Genomic DNA, 14,218 nt, shown 5'->3' with positions numbered 1-14,218 from the left:
TGGATAATTAAATTTATTGTAGTTGATGATTATGTTAAGATGTAATTTCATTTTCCCTCTGAGCAAAGACCCTTGCAAGGTTAACCTTATGTAACAAGAACGACCAGAAACTCTTTCACTCTATTAATAGGTTACTTTGGTGGCAGCATCTTGGTATAGGATTCCTTGGTCTTATCTGACAATTTCCCTGTGGCATTTAAAGTGTCTTCAATTCTGGATGACTTACTCTTTATATAAACGTTGCCAGAATACACCAAGGGAATCCTGCATTCTTTTAACTGTGCTTACCTCAATTCTGCAGGGATACACAGCCTTTATTTGTAAGCTCTTCTTTTTTTTTCGAGATGGAGTCTCACACTGTCACCTAGGTTGGAGTGCAGTGGCGCGATCTCGGCTCACTGCAACCTCCGCCTCCCAGGTTCAAGTGATTCTCCTGCCTCAGCCTCCCAAGTAGCTGGGATTACAGGCGCCCATCACCACGTCTGGCTAATTTTTTGTATTTTTAGTAGAGATGGGATTTCACTATGTTGGCCAGGCTGGTCTTGAACTCCTGACCTCATGATCCGCCTGCCTCGGCCTCCCAAAGTGCTGGGATTACAGGCGTGAGCCACTGCGCCTGGCCGTAAGCTCTTCTTTAGAGAACAGGTCCATCGTGATCACACTGGGGTGTGTTTGCCACAGCAGATTTTACACAGGAAATTGAATCAATGTGGACTTGCTCAAGGGGGGGTCATGATGTCACTAGAATCCTGATTAATTGGATCCGGAAATATGTATAGATCTTCCTAAGCATGTTCAAGTGTATCCTTCTAGTTAGAGCTGTAATTAGAAAGTTTAGCAAATCAATGAATTTATCTTCCTGTGTTAGTAAGTAATTCGTGCATAAGTAGGTCTTGGCTGACAATCTCAGAGGTCACCTTTATAGAAAAATATAGTCTAGGCTTAGATTCCTGAAAAAAAAAAAAAAATTATAATAAAGTCGGTCCTCCACATCTCAGGTTCTGCATCTGTGGGTTCGACCAACCATGATCAAAAATAGCTGGAGAAAAACAATAAGAATAACAATACAACAATTAAAAATAATGCAAATAAAAGCCATACAGCAGGGGTTCCCAACCCCCGGGGGGAGGCCAGTTAGGAACTGGGCTGCACAGCAGGAGATGAGTGCTGGGCAAAGGAGCATCACCACCTGAGCTCCGCCTCCTGTCAGCTCAGCAGTGGCCTGAGATTCTCATGGGATTGCAAACCCTGTTGTGAACTGCGCACGTGAGGGATCTAGGTTACGTGCTCCTTATGAGAATCAAATGCTTGATCTGAAGTAGAACAGTTTGAACCCAAAACCATTCCTCCATCCCCGTCTGTGGAAAAATTGTCTTCCACGAAACTGGTCCCCAGTGCCAAAAAGGTTCGGGACCACTGCTACACAGTATAACAACTATTTATGTGGCATTTACACTGTGTTAGGTATTATAGGTAAACTAGAGGTGATTTAAAGTTTATAGGAGGATATATGTAGGTTCTATGCAAACACCATGCCATTTTATATTGACAACTTGAGCATCTACTGATTTTGGTATCTGCTAGGGTCCTGGAACTTATCCCTTGTGGATACCAAGGGATGACTGTGCTCATATTTTAAATAGATTTTGGAAATGCAAGCACTTCTCAGTGCAAACGACAACTCTATCCTTCCCCATCACCACTGACCCTCCCTGGCCCTCCCTCTCTTTTGTTCTTTTCCTACTTGTCTCCAGATGACACGACATGGGTTTTACTTGTTTACTTATGGTCTGAAACACTCACTAGATTGTAAGCTCTCTGAAGCAGGCGTTTTTGTCTCTTTTGTTCTCTGCTGAACCCAGAATATCTGGAACGTGCCCAGCACCTGCGCATTCATGTGATACTTGTTGAAGAAATGAGTGTGTGAGTGAATGATTTTAGCAGAATCACCAAAGCCTTTAATACAGACTTTAAAATTAACCTTTTTTTTTTTTTTAAAGACACAGTCCTTCACTATAAAAATGTAATCAGGACTCAACAATGTCTGTGAATTATCTCTATATATAACTATGTATTTGAGGAATAAACCTAACATTAAGCTGAGGAATGAACCATTTTTGATCCTTATGTTACCTTAAATTACTTAGAGAAGAAAATTCCCACTATTATTATTTTTAAGATAAAAGGGAAATTAAAGGGGGAATCTCAACCCCACATAAAGGCGAAGGCACTTTGGGGATAGCTTGGCTCTAAATACCCTCTATTCTCCAGTTCTCATTATACATAATGAAAAGAGTTTGGAAACTAACTTTTGCCCTCCCAAAGCGATAAATGAACATCATGGATTTATCAGCATATTGAGAAGCAATCATTTACTGTGTGAGCAGAGAGAGCTGCAGAACCCTCTGATCTTTAGATCCCCAGTACACATGCATTAAAACTAAAATCGTGACTTCTGTACTGTGTTCTATTTATAGAAACCTGCTTTTTCCAAAAAGTATGTCTGTTCTTTTTTCAGAGAATAATGCTGCTAAGACATTTTGTTTCAGAGCCTATTTAACTCCTAGTGATTTTGTATTCCTCAGATTACGCTCTGGGGAAGGACTGTATTATGCACGGGTACATGCTGAAACTGGGAAACCCATTTCTGACTCAGTGGCAGCGTCGCTATTTTTACCTCTTTCCAAATAGACTTGAATGGAGAGGAGAGGGAGAGTCCCGGGTAAGTCTAAGGCAGTCTCACCAAGCATGTTTCCCATTACGTACAATGGTATATGGTTATTTCATGTTGCTGACATGTTTTATACAGTATCCTCCGAAACTCTGTGATTCTATTTTACTGGTATACATGAGATTGTAATGTGCAAACTTTAACTTGTTTTTAAACTTCCAAGTCAAGGAACAACTTGGTAATACCTGAAAATAGAACATGCTTTTTAGTGAGGTCAGGAGCACCACATCATCAGATGGATTTGAAGCAGGCTGGAGAGCAGTTAGACAGATCTAAAAAGAAAAGACAGGCTGGACTTTGAAGTCAGACAGAGGTGTTCAGCTCCACTGCTGAGTGTCTCTGGGACTTTGAACACATCACATTGACTCTCTCAGCCTCCGTTTTCTCATCTGTGAAATGAGGGAAACAGAAATCATAACAACTGCAGTCAGCCCTCTATATCCACAGATCCCCATCCTGGGATTCAAACAACCAAGGAGAGAAAATATTCGGGAAAAAACAATTAAAAATAACAAAACAATAAAAACTAATACAGAAAAAAACAGCACAGTCTAACGACTGTTTACATAGCATTTACGTTGGAGGTGATTTAGAGTATACAGGAGGATGTGTGAAGGTTATATGCAAATACGATACCATTTTATATCAGCAACTTGAGCATCTGTGGATTTTGTATAATTCGGACCTGGGCGGATTATACATTTATTATGCTACTCGGGGGTTTCTGGAACCAGTCCCCTGTGGATACCAAGGGATGACTGTACTGTAATTTTTGCATGTTTATCTGAGGTCAAGTGCTGTTAAAAAAAAAAAAAAAAAAAAAAAAAAACTCCATGTGTTTAGGAACCTTTGAGGGTCCAACTCTCATTTTATAAAGAGGAAAGCAGGCTCAGAAGAGGAAAGTCTGCCACCCAAAAACACAACTGGACAGTTAGGAGGTGGAGGGGTGACTCAGACCAGGTCGTCCTGTGCCCTCAGTCTCTCCATTGTACAGCCTCTCCTAGTTGGGTCAAATAAAATGTCCCAGGCCATGACACCTGGCACAGAGGTGAGGTCACCAAAAGATACTTCCTTGTGTCTCCACCTTGTTGAGAATTTGTAGGTGGATCATACAACAGACAGCAAGATGTAGCTGCCCTCTAAGATCCTTTCGAGAGCTAATGTTTGTGAACAAGATAAAAAGAAATTTCTGATCCACACTGTACCTTTCAGCAAATCAGGCAGCATTTATTAAGTGCCTACTGTGTGAGGAGCCCAGGGCTTGTCAACAAGGAAGGAGCCAACCCTGGTGGAAGGCATCTTTTCTTTTCTTGGGGGGTGGGGAGCCTGATGAGTCATCGTAAGCAGGACAATGGTCCCAAACACTCAAAACATTGTTTATGTGTTGGATGTGTTGGAATATCACGCATCTGTTCTCCAGGGATCAGAAGTGTGGAAAACAGGGCACCTAAATCTCATGTATTTGACTTTGGACTGTATTTTTAGTTTACTGTTGGCAAAGTTTTCATTCAATTAGAATGATTACAATTGCATATCACTCCATTTCTTTGAAAAGAAACAAGATCTTCCCAACCATCACTCCTGCCATTGAAGTTATTTTTGAAAAATTAGAGTCTAGGATCTAAGTTCCAATTAATAAGATTCTTCTGGGGACCCTGAAGTGTAACTCAGGGGTGGGAAGCATCAAAGTAGCTCCCGAAAGCTCACTGTATTTCCAGGTAATGAGCGGACCTGGGCAGATTATACATTTATTATGCTACCCACTGGCATGTTAAAAGGAAATCACCCCACTTTTCAGGATGTTTGAAAACTTAAAAAAACAAAACTTACCTTTGTTTCACATTGGATGCAATAAATGAGCTTGGTTTTAAAAGATTCAACATTTAGTGTTCTATTTGAGAAGCTATATAATGTGCATGAGCAGAGTTGTAAGTCTAAGTAAGGAAAAAGGAAACCTGAGTGTTTATCAGGGCGCCGTTTCTCATTCAGGATTCCTGAAGTATTTATTAAAAAAAAACCAAAACTGTAAGACGGTAAGGAACTCATGACACTATAGCATTCACCTTAAGCAATAATACTATAGACTTTTTTTTTTTTTTTTTTGAGACAGAGCCTCGCTCTGTCGCCCAGGCTGGAGTGCAGTGGCGCAATCTCGGCTCACTGCAACCTCCACCTCCTGTGTTCAAGTGATTCTCCTGCCTCAGCCTCCCGAGTAGCTGGGAATGCAGGTGCCCGCCACCACACCGGGCTAATTTTTGTATTTTTAGTAGAGATGGGGTTTCACCATCTTGGCCAGGCTGGTTTTGAACTCCTGACCTCGTGATCCACCCACCTTGGCCTCCCAAAGTGCTGGGATTACAGGCATGAGCCACCGCGCCCGGCCTATAGACCTTTTAATCTTTTAATGAAACCACCTCTATTTATGACATCATTGGGATATTATCAAAATATTGTTAGCTTACAAGCTGACATCACTAAACATTTACTGAGTTGCTGCCTTAAAACTGAACCACACACCTTTGGCTCACATAAATCATATGTGGCTCCGTTGCTTCCTCACAACGTTATTGACAGAATGTATATGAGTGTGCCACACAGCAAGTATGCTTGCGATTCATCATCATTCAAAATCAGTTCTGTGTTGAGGGAACAGCTTTGCCATTTTTCCTTAGCAAAACGTTGCTTTCTCTGCAGTTTTCCTTGAAGCATTATGATTTGAACTTTTGTGTGTGTTCCTTTATAGCCATTTTCCCCTTCTAGAATATCATCAAAGAAAGAAAACCGAATGCGTTTTCTTCTTTTACTTGTTCTAACTTGGTAGTTTTTGGTATTACTACTTAAGAAATCACAAAATAATTTGAATTTTGAATTTCTGTTTTTACGGTTAGCAAAATTTACTGACAATGGAACAGATTCTGTCTGTGGAAGAAACTCAAATTAAAGACAAAAAATGCATTTTGTTCAGAATAAAAGGAGGGAAGCAATTTGTCTTGCAATGTGAGGTGAGTTTTTATTTTTTCTTAGGGGAATGTTAGAATAATTAAATATTCAGCAAAGTTGGCTGCCTGGCTATAAAACATTTTCTTATGCCATGTTTTATCACTTACAAACTTAGTAAGAAAGCCCCAAAGTACAAGGTTTTTAGCAAATTCATCATTATTTTTAAAAAGGCAAATATTATTAGAAAATGGCAGGAGGATGTAGGTGGAATAATGTCATTACTCTACCTGGAAAATCTGCTCAGTATTTAATAGGGCCTAGAATTTTATTTGTTCTATAACTTTGAAGATTTTTCGGCATGTTTGATGTTAAGGTTTATATATTTTGATAAATATAAGATGGCAAACTGAAATGCCATCTTCTCTAAAGGAAAATGCCATCTTTTCCTCGAAGTTACATTGTAACACAAATTTCATTCCCGGACACTTCGCGACTGGTGTACTAGTATGTATGTGTTTTAAGAGAGCATATTTAGAGAAATAAAGATGTATTAGATGCAAAAAAATCATTTTTACTAACATCAGTACTACATTGCATACATGAATATATATTTAAAAAATTATTTAATTTGTCAAAACTCATTCCCCTACATTATTATAGATTTCAGTTGTTTTAGAAATCAAAAGTAATATCTAAACAAATTAAAGGCAGTGATTCTCCAAGTGGGATCGTACTGGAATCATCTAAAGGGTTTTAATGTGGCCTTTCCCTGCTCTTTTCAAGAGATTCTGGAGAAGGTGGCAGCGTGACCCATCAGCTAGCGATGCCACTGGGGGTGGACACGTAGGGTGTGCTTCCTTCAGGGGTTCCAGGGACGCCAGTAATCAGTAGGGGCACCCACCGTTGTTGGCCAAATGGGTGAGCCCGTCACAACGTCTGCCTTTGTATTCCCCCTCAGAGTGATCCAGAGTTTGTGCAGTGGAAGAAAGAGTTGAACGAAACCTTTAAGGAGGCCCAGCGGCTGTTGCGTCGCGCCCCGAAGTTCCTCAACAAACCTCGGTCAGGCACTGTGGAGCTCCCGAAGCCATCCCTCTGTCACAGAAACAGCAACGGCCTCTAGCACCCACGAACAGGGAGGGTCCTCGCGGAGGACACACCAGGGTCTCAGCCTTTTGGGGTGAACGAGGTTGAGGCATCTGATCTATTCGCTACCGGGACTCCTCCAGGCTCCCGAGAGGAGTCGGGACCCTTCGGCTCGGGGTCAGCTCAGCTCCCTGCCTTGTCACACTTGTCCACATTCAAAACTACTGAAGAAATAAAAGTTCTTTTTCTTTGCTACACACTTTGATACCTATGAACCTAGAACTTGAAGTGACTCCTACTTATCACGTAAATTTTTATGTCTGATATCAAACACATCTTAGACTTTCCAGGATGGAATTTAAAGATGTTCAGTGTTGGGTAACAGATTGCCCTAAGCATTGCCACATTTTCTGTCTAGTCACTGCTGATTTTCTATGTCTTTGCTCCATACTGCTGGGGGATGGGAGAGCCACAGTGTGTTTCTTTTGTGCACTTCACAACTGACTTCTTGTCCTGGGGTTAAAAGTTGAAGATATTTTTTGACGATATTTAAAGTTGAAGATATTTCTGCACTTGGGTCCTCCTCTGGGAGCCGCACTCACATGACTGCCCTGCCTCTGACCAGTCTGTTCCGGGGGCCGGCCCCCTCAGCCAGGTGGGAATGATGGACACGTACTCTCCAAGTGTATGGGATTAACTGATCATTGAAGGCATTCATCCGTCCATCATTGAAAAGATTTACAGTGATTCTGAAGGACAGGCCGTGGAGTTTTAGGTTTCAGGGGCAAGAGCAGTTTTCAAAAGTCTTTGAGTCCGGTGTGCGTGAGTCGACAAGCAGTACCTGGTGTGCAGGAGCACTCGTGGGTGAGTCCGTCTCGGGTCTCGACAATTAGCAGTTGTGTGACAGTCATTCTGGTTCCTTCTGCCTGACCCTGGGAGACATATCAGTAATGGATGTACAAAACCAGGTCTGTTTTACATCTTAGTATAATTTAAGATGAATTGTATTGAAAAAATGCTGAGGAATGAATGTGTCAAAATGGGTTAACTGTGTATATTGACTTTCATGTCGTCATCCATCTGTCATGAATGAATGATACTTTGCACTGGGCTGTACGACAGTGAGGTCCTTAGGGCATGAAGCCTTTTTCCTGGTCCCAGGAGCATCTGCCCTGTGAAGTTTGTTTTCTCCCACTGCCTCCAGGCCCCACTGATACCCCCAAATAGATGCTGGGTTATGAGAACCAGCGAAGTCCCCCATGTCATCAGTCTTAAAAAAAAATAATTTTACAAATCCACGTATTTGTCCCATTCTTGGAGTTGTTTTAGTGTATGTCTTTAAATTAACTACTAACAGTATAAATAACTTGACATCATAATTGTCTGCATCCTGTCCTTGATATTTTTAGCAGTTCCAAATCTTTGTATTTGTTTGCTGTGTTCATGGGCAAAGTAAGTACTTTTTAATGCAGTTATTTTGAGAGTTTGGAAGATAAATTACCAAAAGGGTCCATTATTTCATAAGAGTTACTTTGCCAAAAAAAAATGTGGGGTTTTTTTGTCTATCTCAACCACTAGTTGGGGTTTAAATTAACATACATTTTCTACTCTCTGTTATTTCCAGTGTGGGAGGAGGGATGTACTACTTATATGCATTCTCCTTATTTAAAAAGGAAGAATAGTATTCAAATTCTATTTAAACACACACACACACACACACACACACACACACACACACACACACACCCCAGAAGCAGAAAAGCCATTGTTCCTAAAGAGTGACTGTCTTCTCAGCCCTGGTTAATTCTAGCTGTGACTGATGCCATTCCTGTCTGCCTCTCAAGCTCATAGGTTCTCAGCATGTGCACTTGAGGATGCGCTGGGCCTCATGCCTGTTCTAGATCTCCAGGATAAAGGGCCTGCTGTTGACTCCACCAGGGTCTTGGCTTAGCGTCTAATATCTCGTACCTAGGGCGTGAGCTGCACAAACGTGTTCAGAAAGATTATTCAACTTTCCCATACTTGCTCTAAAATTGAGCTGATCCGCATCTCTTTCAAAAACTAGAATTTCTGCTCTAAGAATGGAACATAAGGCTCCTCTCCCTTTTAGAAAAGATATATGAATTGGAAAATGCCCTGAAAGTCCTTTTGCTTCAAACAAAAGTGTAAATTTTTATACTTCCCCAACTCACATTTGATTTCTAATGATATGGTTGGGAAGTACATCTAGATGTCATTTATTAAAAGTACTTTGTAAGACTAGATTGAGCTGCTTCTGAGGGTGGTCACCAGTTGTGTTGGGGTCTGGTTTGAATGTCTTCTGCCAAAATGTTGTGATGGAGGTGTTTCTGCGACCAGACACAGGATACCACTGTGTCTGCACCCGGTTGCCTGCATGGCCAGAGGAAAAGTCAGTCGTATTAAACATCATGGTATACTTGGCTGTTGTTTTTTCAAATTTTTTAATTTTTTTGGGATAGGGCCTCACTCTGTCACCCAGGCTGGAGAACAGTGGGATGATCATGGCTCACTGCAGCCTTGAATTCCTAGGTTCACGCAATCCTCCCACATCAGCCTCCTGAGTAGCTAGGACTACAGGTGCATGCCACCTTTCCTGGCTAATTTATTTTTTGGGTAGAGATAGGGGTGTTGAACTCTTAGGCTCAAGTGATCCTCCTTCCTTGGCCTCCCAAAATGCTGGAATTAGAGATGTGAGCCACCATGCCCATCCAAGTAGTACTTGGATATTTTAGAAGGTTTTCCAAGTGTTACATAATTCCTAGATGTTCACCCTTATTACACTCCAACTATTAAAAAGGTCAAAATTCAGCCTATGTTTTTTCATTATTTTAGATTTCTATGGTTGGGATATTTTAACATTGATGAGAAAAATAATTGAGGTTGATATTTTTACAAAATCATGCTGTAATAAGTCTTGATTTCATGATTCAAAAGAATCAATAAGGCCTAAAAATAATAGATTAAGCTGCTATGTAAGATATATATGGAATAAATTAGAAACTTTCGTGAATCCAGGTTCATTATTTTTAACCTAAAACATTCTCTTTGGTTCATTCATCCCGTCATGTCATGGGGGCTCATTGGTTTTCTTTGTCATATTTAAGTATGATTTTTCAACAAAACTTCTAGAAGTCAGCTTATTATGTCAACATTCATGCAAAGTGCTCATGCCTCTGATTGGTCCATTCACTGACGTGACAATTTCAGGTCCTATGTTTAAAAAGAAGGGGCCAGCCGGGTGCGATGGCTCACGCCTGTAATCCCATCACTTTGGGAGGCCGAGAGGGGCGGTTCACGAGGTCAGGAGATTGAGACCATCCTGGTTAACACAGTGAAACCCCGTCTCTACTAAAAATACAAAAAAAATTAGCTGGACGTGGTGGCGGGCGCCTGTAGTCCCAGCTTCTCGGGAGGCTGAGGCAGGAGAATGGCGTGAACGTGGGAGGCGGAGCTTGCAGTGAGCCAAGATCGTGCCACTGCACTCCAGCCTGGGCGACAGAGCGAGACTCCATCTCAAAAAAAAACAAAAAAAAAAACGTTGGTGGGGAGCTAAATATCCAGTGAGATGCACTGAGGAAAGAAAGCATTTTGCTCAAGACAGCGGCAGCAACAAACAATGGTCTGTTTGTTGCAAACAAGATGTAGCTTGATTTCTGGTCTGACATATGCCATATACGGATATTAGAAACAATTGTTTGAAGGCCACATTGGTCATCTACAAAGTAATGTTTACCAATTGATGACAGGGATTTAACTAGATTAAAAAGATCAAAGTGTGGTTTTTCTCTGCTTTTTAAAATTTCACTTGGAATTTGTAGCTGGGCCAATTCAACACATTTTACTTTTCAGTGGAATTGATTTTTCTAATGTTTCAGAATTTTAACATATCAAGAAGAAAACAACGTTCTCAAAGTCTGGCCTCTTTTGCATGATGTAAACCTATAGAAATGCTTTGAAATGTGCTGGTGTAAGATAAGAGTTCTCTTGTATGATTTAATCATATGCAGTGTTGTCTCAGTTACGTTCAGGAAAATGTTTCTGTGTCATTCAGAGATACTTGATGAATTAACACCTCCCACCCTGAGTGAGAGGTTGACTTGTTGGGAGATGATTTGGGCATTGGGATCTGTGACAGGTGGGGGCTGGGCTGGGTGTCACAAAGAGAATAGTGGTAGAAATCGGGCGAAGGAAGAAAGAAGTTGCTGGTAAAAATCATTACACCATAAAGCACCAAGGAAATAACTGAGTTAAAATAGATGAAGTTTCTTTCCCCCACCCCGTAACAGGAGATTTTTCCTTATGATAATTATTCTAAGACTTGGTCACTTTGTTTTTGAATGTGGAGCTGCTGAACTCAATCAGAAGCCATTTGCTGCCTATCAGGACTTTCTGAAGAAGTTCTTTGCCTCTGCCTACCCTCTGGCACCCTCCCATGAAGGCACAGGAGACCCAGAGCTAAAGCATTACCAGGCCATCTCCAAAACACCCCATGTGTGTGTGTGTGTGTGTGTGTGTGCACTCTTTGCAGCCCCCGAGGTGGAGAGGCAGTGTCTGGATCACTGTGAATGCGTTGCCCCATTGGTCAATTGGGGACACTGTTACAAATCCATCGAAGTCTTGGTAAAACTGTCAGAGTAACAGGCCTCTTCTGTTCTGCCCTGCTCACTTCCACGGTGAGTTACCAGCCTGGGCAACACAGCAAGACCCCATCTCTAAAAAAAAAATTTTTTTTAAGTAATTAACAGTTTAAATTTTTTCCTAAAGATTTAACATGATTTTTCCCTCCTATGTAAAGTTTACTGGAGAGACTTGAATTAATTACTTAAATTCATGTTAATATGAGTTTTTTAAAAATCCAGGTCACATTTTAACAAAGTTTATTATGGAACAAATGAAATTTGAACTCTAAAATGGTACTCCTTGGCTTCCTCAAGTCACAATGAACTTTATATTTTCTTTGTCCTTAAGGACTAAGATAGTTGTTTTATTTTAGCAGAATATCGGAGATTACCACTCCTGCAGGCCCCCACAGCTGTCCCAATGGGGCTGTCTTTCTGACCTAGCTGTGTTAGCATTGATTGAGAAATGCAGGCTCCCAAATTTTAAATTGCCTTTATTAAAAACACAAAGAAACTACAGAAAATGGGTTAAGATTATATGCATTTCATCAAACACATATAGGGAAAAAAATCCTTCATTTTAGAGTTAAATAACTCAGCTTTATGTAGTAGAATTAGCTCTCCAGTATCTAACAATCTCAAAATCATCTCTGAAAACTGGTAACTATGCTTCCATTTTTAATTTTGTCCTAAATATCAGATGTCTTTGATGTAAGGGTAGGGAATGGAGAAATATTTTCAATTGTGTATTTGTATTACAAAGAACTTGAAATTTACTTTCTTAGTTAATTATATTAAATGATGTATATATTATATGTGGTTTATAAGCTCAACACTGGCCATTTTTTTAGTTTGATTGTTAAATGGTATTTTTCTATGTTTAATTATAATACATTTGGCTTTTTCTGGATAGCATAAAGATCACTGAACTATATATATATAAGAAACAAGAGTTCTATTTTAGCACAAAAGCATTTTATATTATTTATTGAATCCGTAAGTTTGTTTTCGTCAAAAACATTCCATATTATTTCTGCTCCTTTTTATTTGTATAGTTTGTTATTTAAAGAAATGGCAGTCCTTCCTGTTCTTAATACAATAAAATTGGAATAATGCACATAGCAATGTGGCCAACATCTCTTCTCACTACCATGGACTGTCTTCAACAACAGTTGATCTTCTGGTCTGTGCTGAGAGGCGCATGCACGTCTTTTGTCACATCGGGCAGCAAACCTGCTATGAGATACTGCTTTCATCTACCTCTTCAGAAGGCTTCTTGCTTGTTGGCAAGTACCCCAAAGGCTTTATTCTGGACTGGCTATCTCATAAAAGGATTTCTGTAAGACTTTGCAGTGTCATTCCCTCAGAACCTAGGTTTGTTTCTAAAGCCACGGTATTGTCCAGGAGCCCCTGTGTGTGGGGCAGGTAGCTATCCCTTCCATGTCGTTAGTACCTTTAGGATTTAAGGTACAACTGGACAGCATCATTCCTTCCCCTTATTGTGCCAAATCCCCACCATCAGCCTTGCCATTGCCTTAAGATTTGATTATTGCACCCGATTACCAAACCACTAAACAGAAAGGCCACCTTCACTCTTTGAAAAAGGCAAGCTGTGTTTAGAAACACTGCTTTTAAGAGTAGCACATTTGAGTATGACTTTTTCCCCCCTTCACTATTTCAAAATGGTTTCGAAATGGGGTCTTAAAGGTAAGCACCCTCATACATGACTGAAACTTTGTAAGAGGTCTTATATTTGAATGGACCCTTAAAGATTTATGTGAAATAGAATGAAGTCCTGTCTCTGTGAGAGAACGTGCCTCCTCACTCATTTGTCTCTGTCTGTTTTCATAGCCATCAATATAGTAACGTATTTACTATGTTCTTGGCAAAGTAGAATACCCTTGAAGAAAGAAACCCGTTTTCTATTGTGCATTGCTTACCAAGTGAAGCCAGGAAACTAGATGCTGTAAATCTAGATATTGTACCTAGACAAAATATCATTGGTTCTATCTCTTTTTGTATCTATTGTGCCAGGGAAGGTTTATAATCCCTTCTCAGTATACACTTACTAATGCACGTCTGAAATAGTATCCCACGGGACATGCTGCTCCACGTCTGAGGTCACCTGCCCTGTGCGGGGCACACCACCATCAGCACCACCATTTTTACAGTTACTTTGGAGCTGCTAGACTGGTTTTCTGTGTTGGTAAATTGCCTATATAAATCTTAATAAAAAGGATCTGTACAAAGATATCGACTTCCGTGTGCTGTTTTTCCCCTCAATTAAAAGCTGCATTTCTTTACCAAGCTGTTAAGATATCAGAAAGTGACTGATTGGAAAGAATCCCGACTCTGGGGGGAATTCACACAGAGGCTGATTTTATATAGAGGAAGAAGGGGACTGCCGAAAGCATTTCTGCTGATTTGATGGGTTGCTGGAGCATAGCCAAGTGCACAGTTACAGGGTTTCAGACACCAGGGCTTGTGCCCCAGAATAACACGTTGCAAACGAAGAGCCTGGAGAGCCTAGGTGATGAGGAAATCCGGTAGGTCTGGCTCATCTAGAAGCTATTCCATGCTCCCCAGCCCACCACTGGGGGCCTTTGGATTCCCTCCCAGAAGACAAGACCTCTTGCCCCCTATCCCTGCTCCCACGGAAATGTGCTGAGATGCTCCCTGTCTCCCCCCCCCCGGCATGGTGCCTGTCACTGTAAACCAGAAATGCAAGATGACAGTCCCCAAGCCACAGCTGCCTGGGCATGACTGTCTTCCTGTAGGTCCTCGGGTCAAGGGCAGGCTGGGTATCTCCTGTCTTTAAGCTGGG

At 40.9% G+C, this 14,218-nt stretch overlaps 1 protein-coding gene across 6 annotated transcripts in view; it reads left to right on the top strand.

Moving 5' to 3' along the window:
• The window catches only part of GRK3 (G protein-coupled receptor kinase 3), a 170,485-nt gene extending 156,840 nt beyond the window's left edge, over positions 1 to 13,645 (top strand). For 5 of the 6 annotated variants that reach the window (XM_063623418.1, XM_055254259.2, XM_063623419.1 and 2 more), the window contains 3 exons: positions 2,586 to 2,722; positions 5,620 to 5,733; positions 6,630 to 13,645. In XM_063623418.1, the coding sequence (XP_063479488.1) occupies positions 2,586 to 2,722; positions 5,620 to 5,733; positions 6,630 to 6,791 (413 nt within the window). In that variant the 3' untranslated portion in view covers positions 6,792 to 13,645. The remainder of the gene's footprint in view (positions 1 to 2,585; positions 2,723 to 5,619; positions 5,734 to 6,629) is intronic. The other variant, XR_010117117.1, reaches the window with a different exon arrangement.
• Positions 13,646 to 14,218: the final 573 nt, after the last annotated feature.

The sequence above is a fragment of the Symphalangus syndactylus genome, chromosome 18 (assembly GCF_028878055.3).
Source record: "Symphalangus syndactylus isolate Jambi chromosome 18, NHGRI_mSymSyn1-v2.1_pri, whole genome shotgun sequence".
NCBI classification, from domain to species: Eukaryota; Metazoa; Chordata; class Mammalia; order Primates; family Hylobatidae; genus Symphalangus; species Symphalangus syndactylus.
The sequence above is the reverse complement of the archived record's forward strand: the minus strand, read 5'-3'. Positions and strand labels throughout refer to the sequence as shown.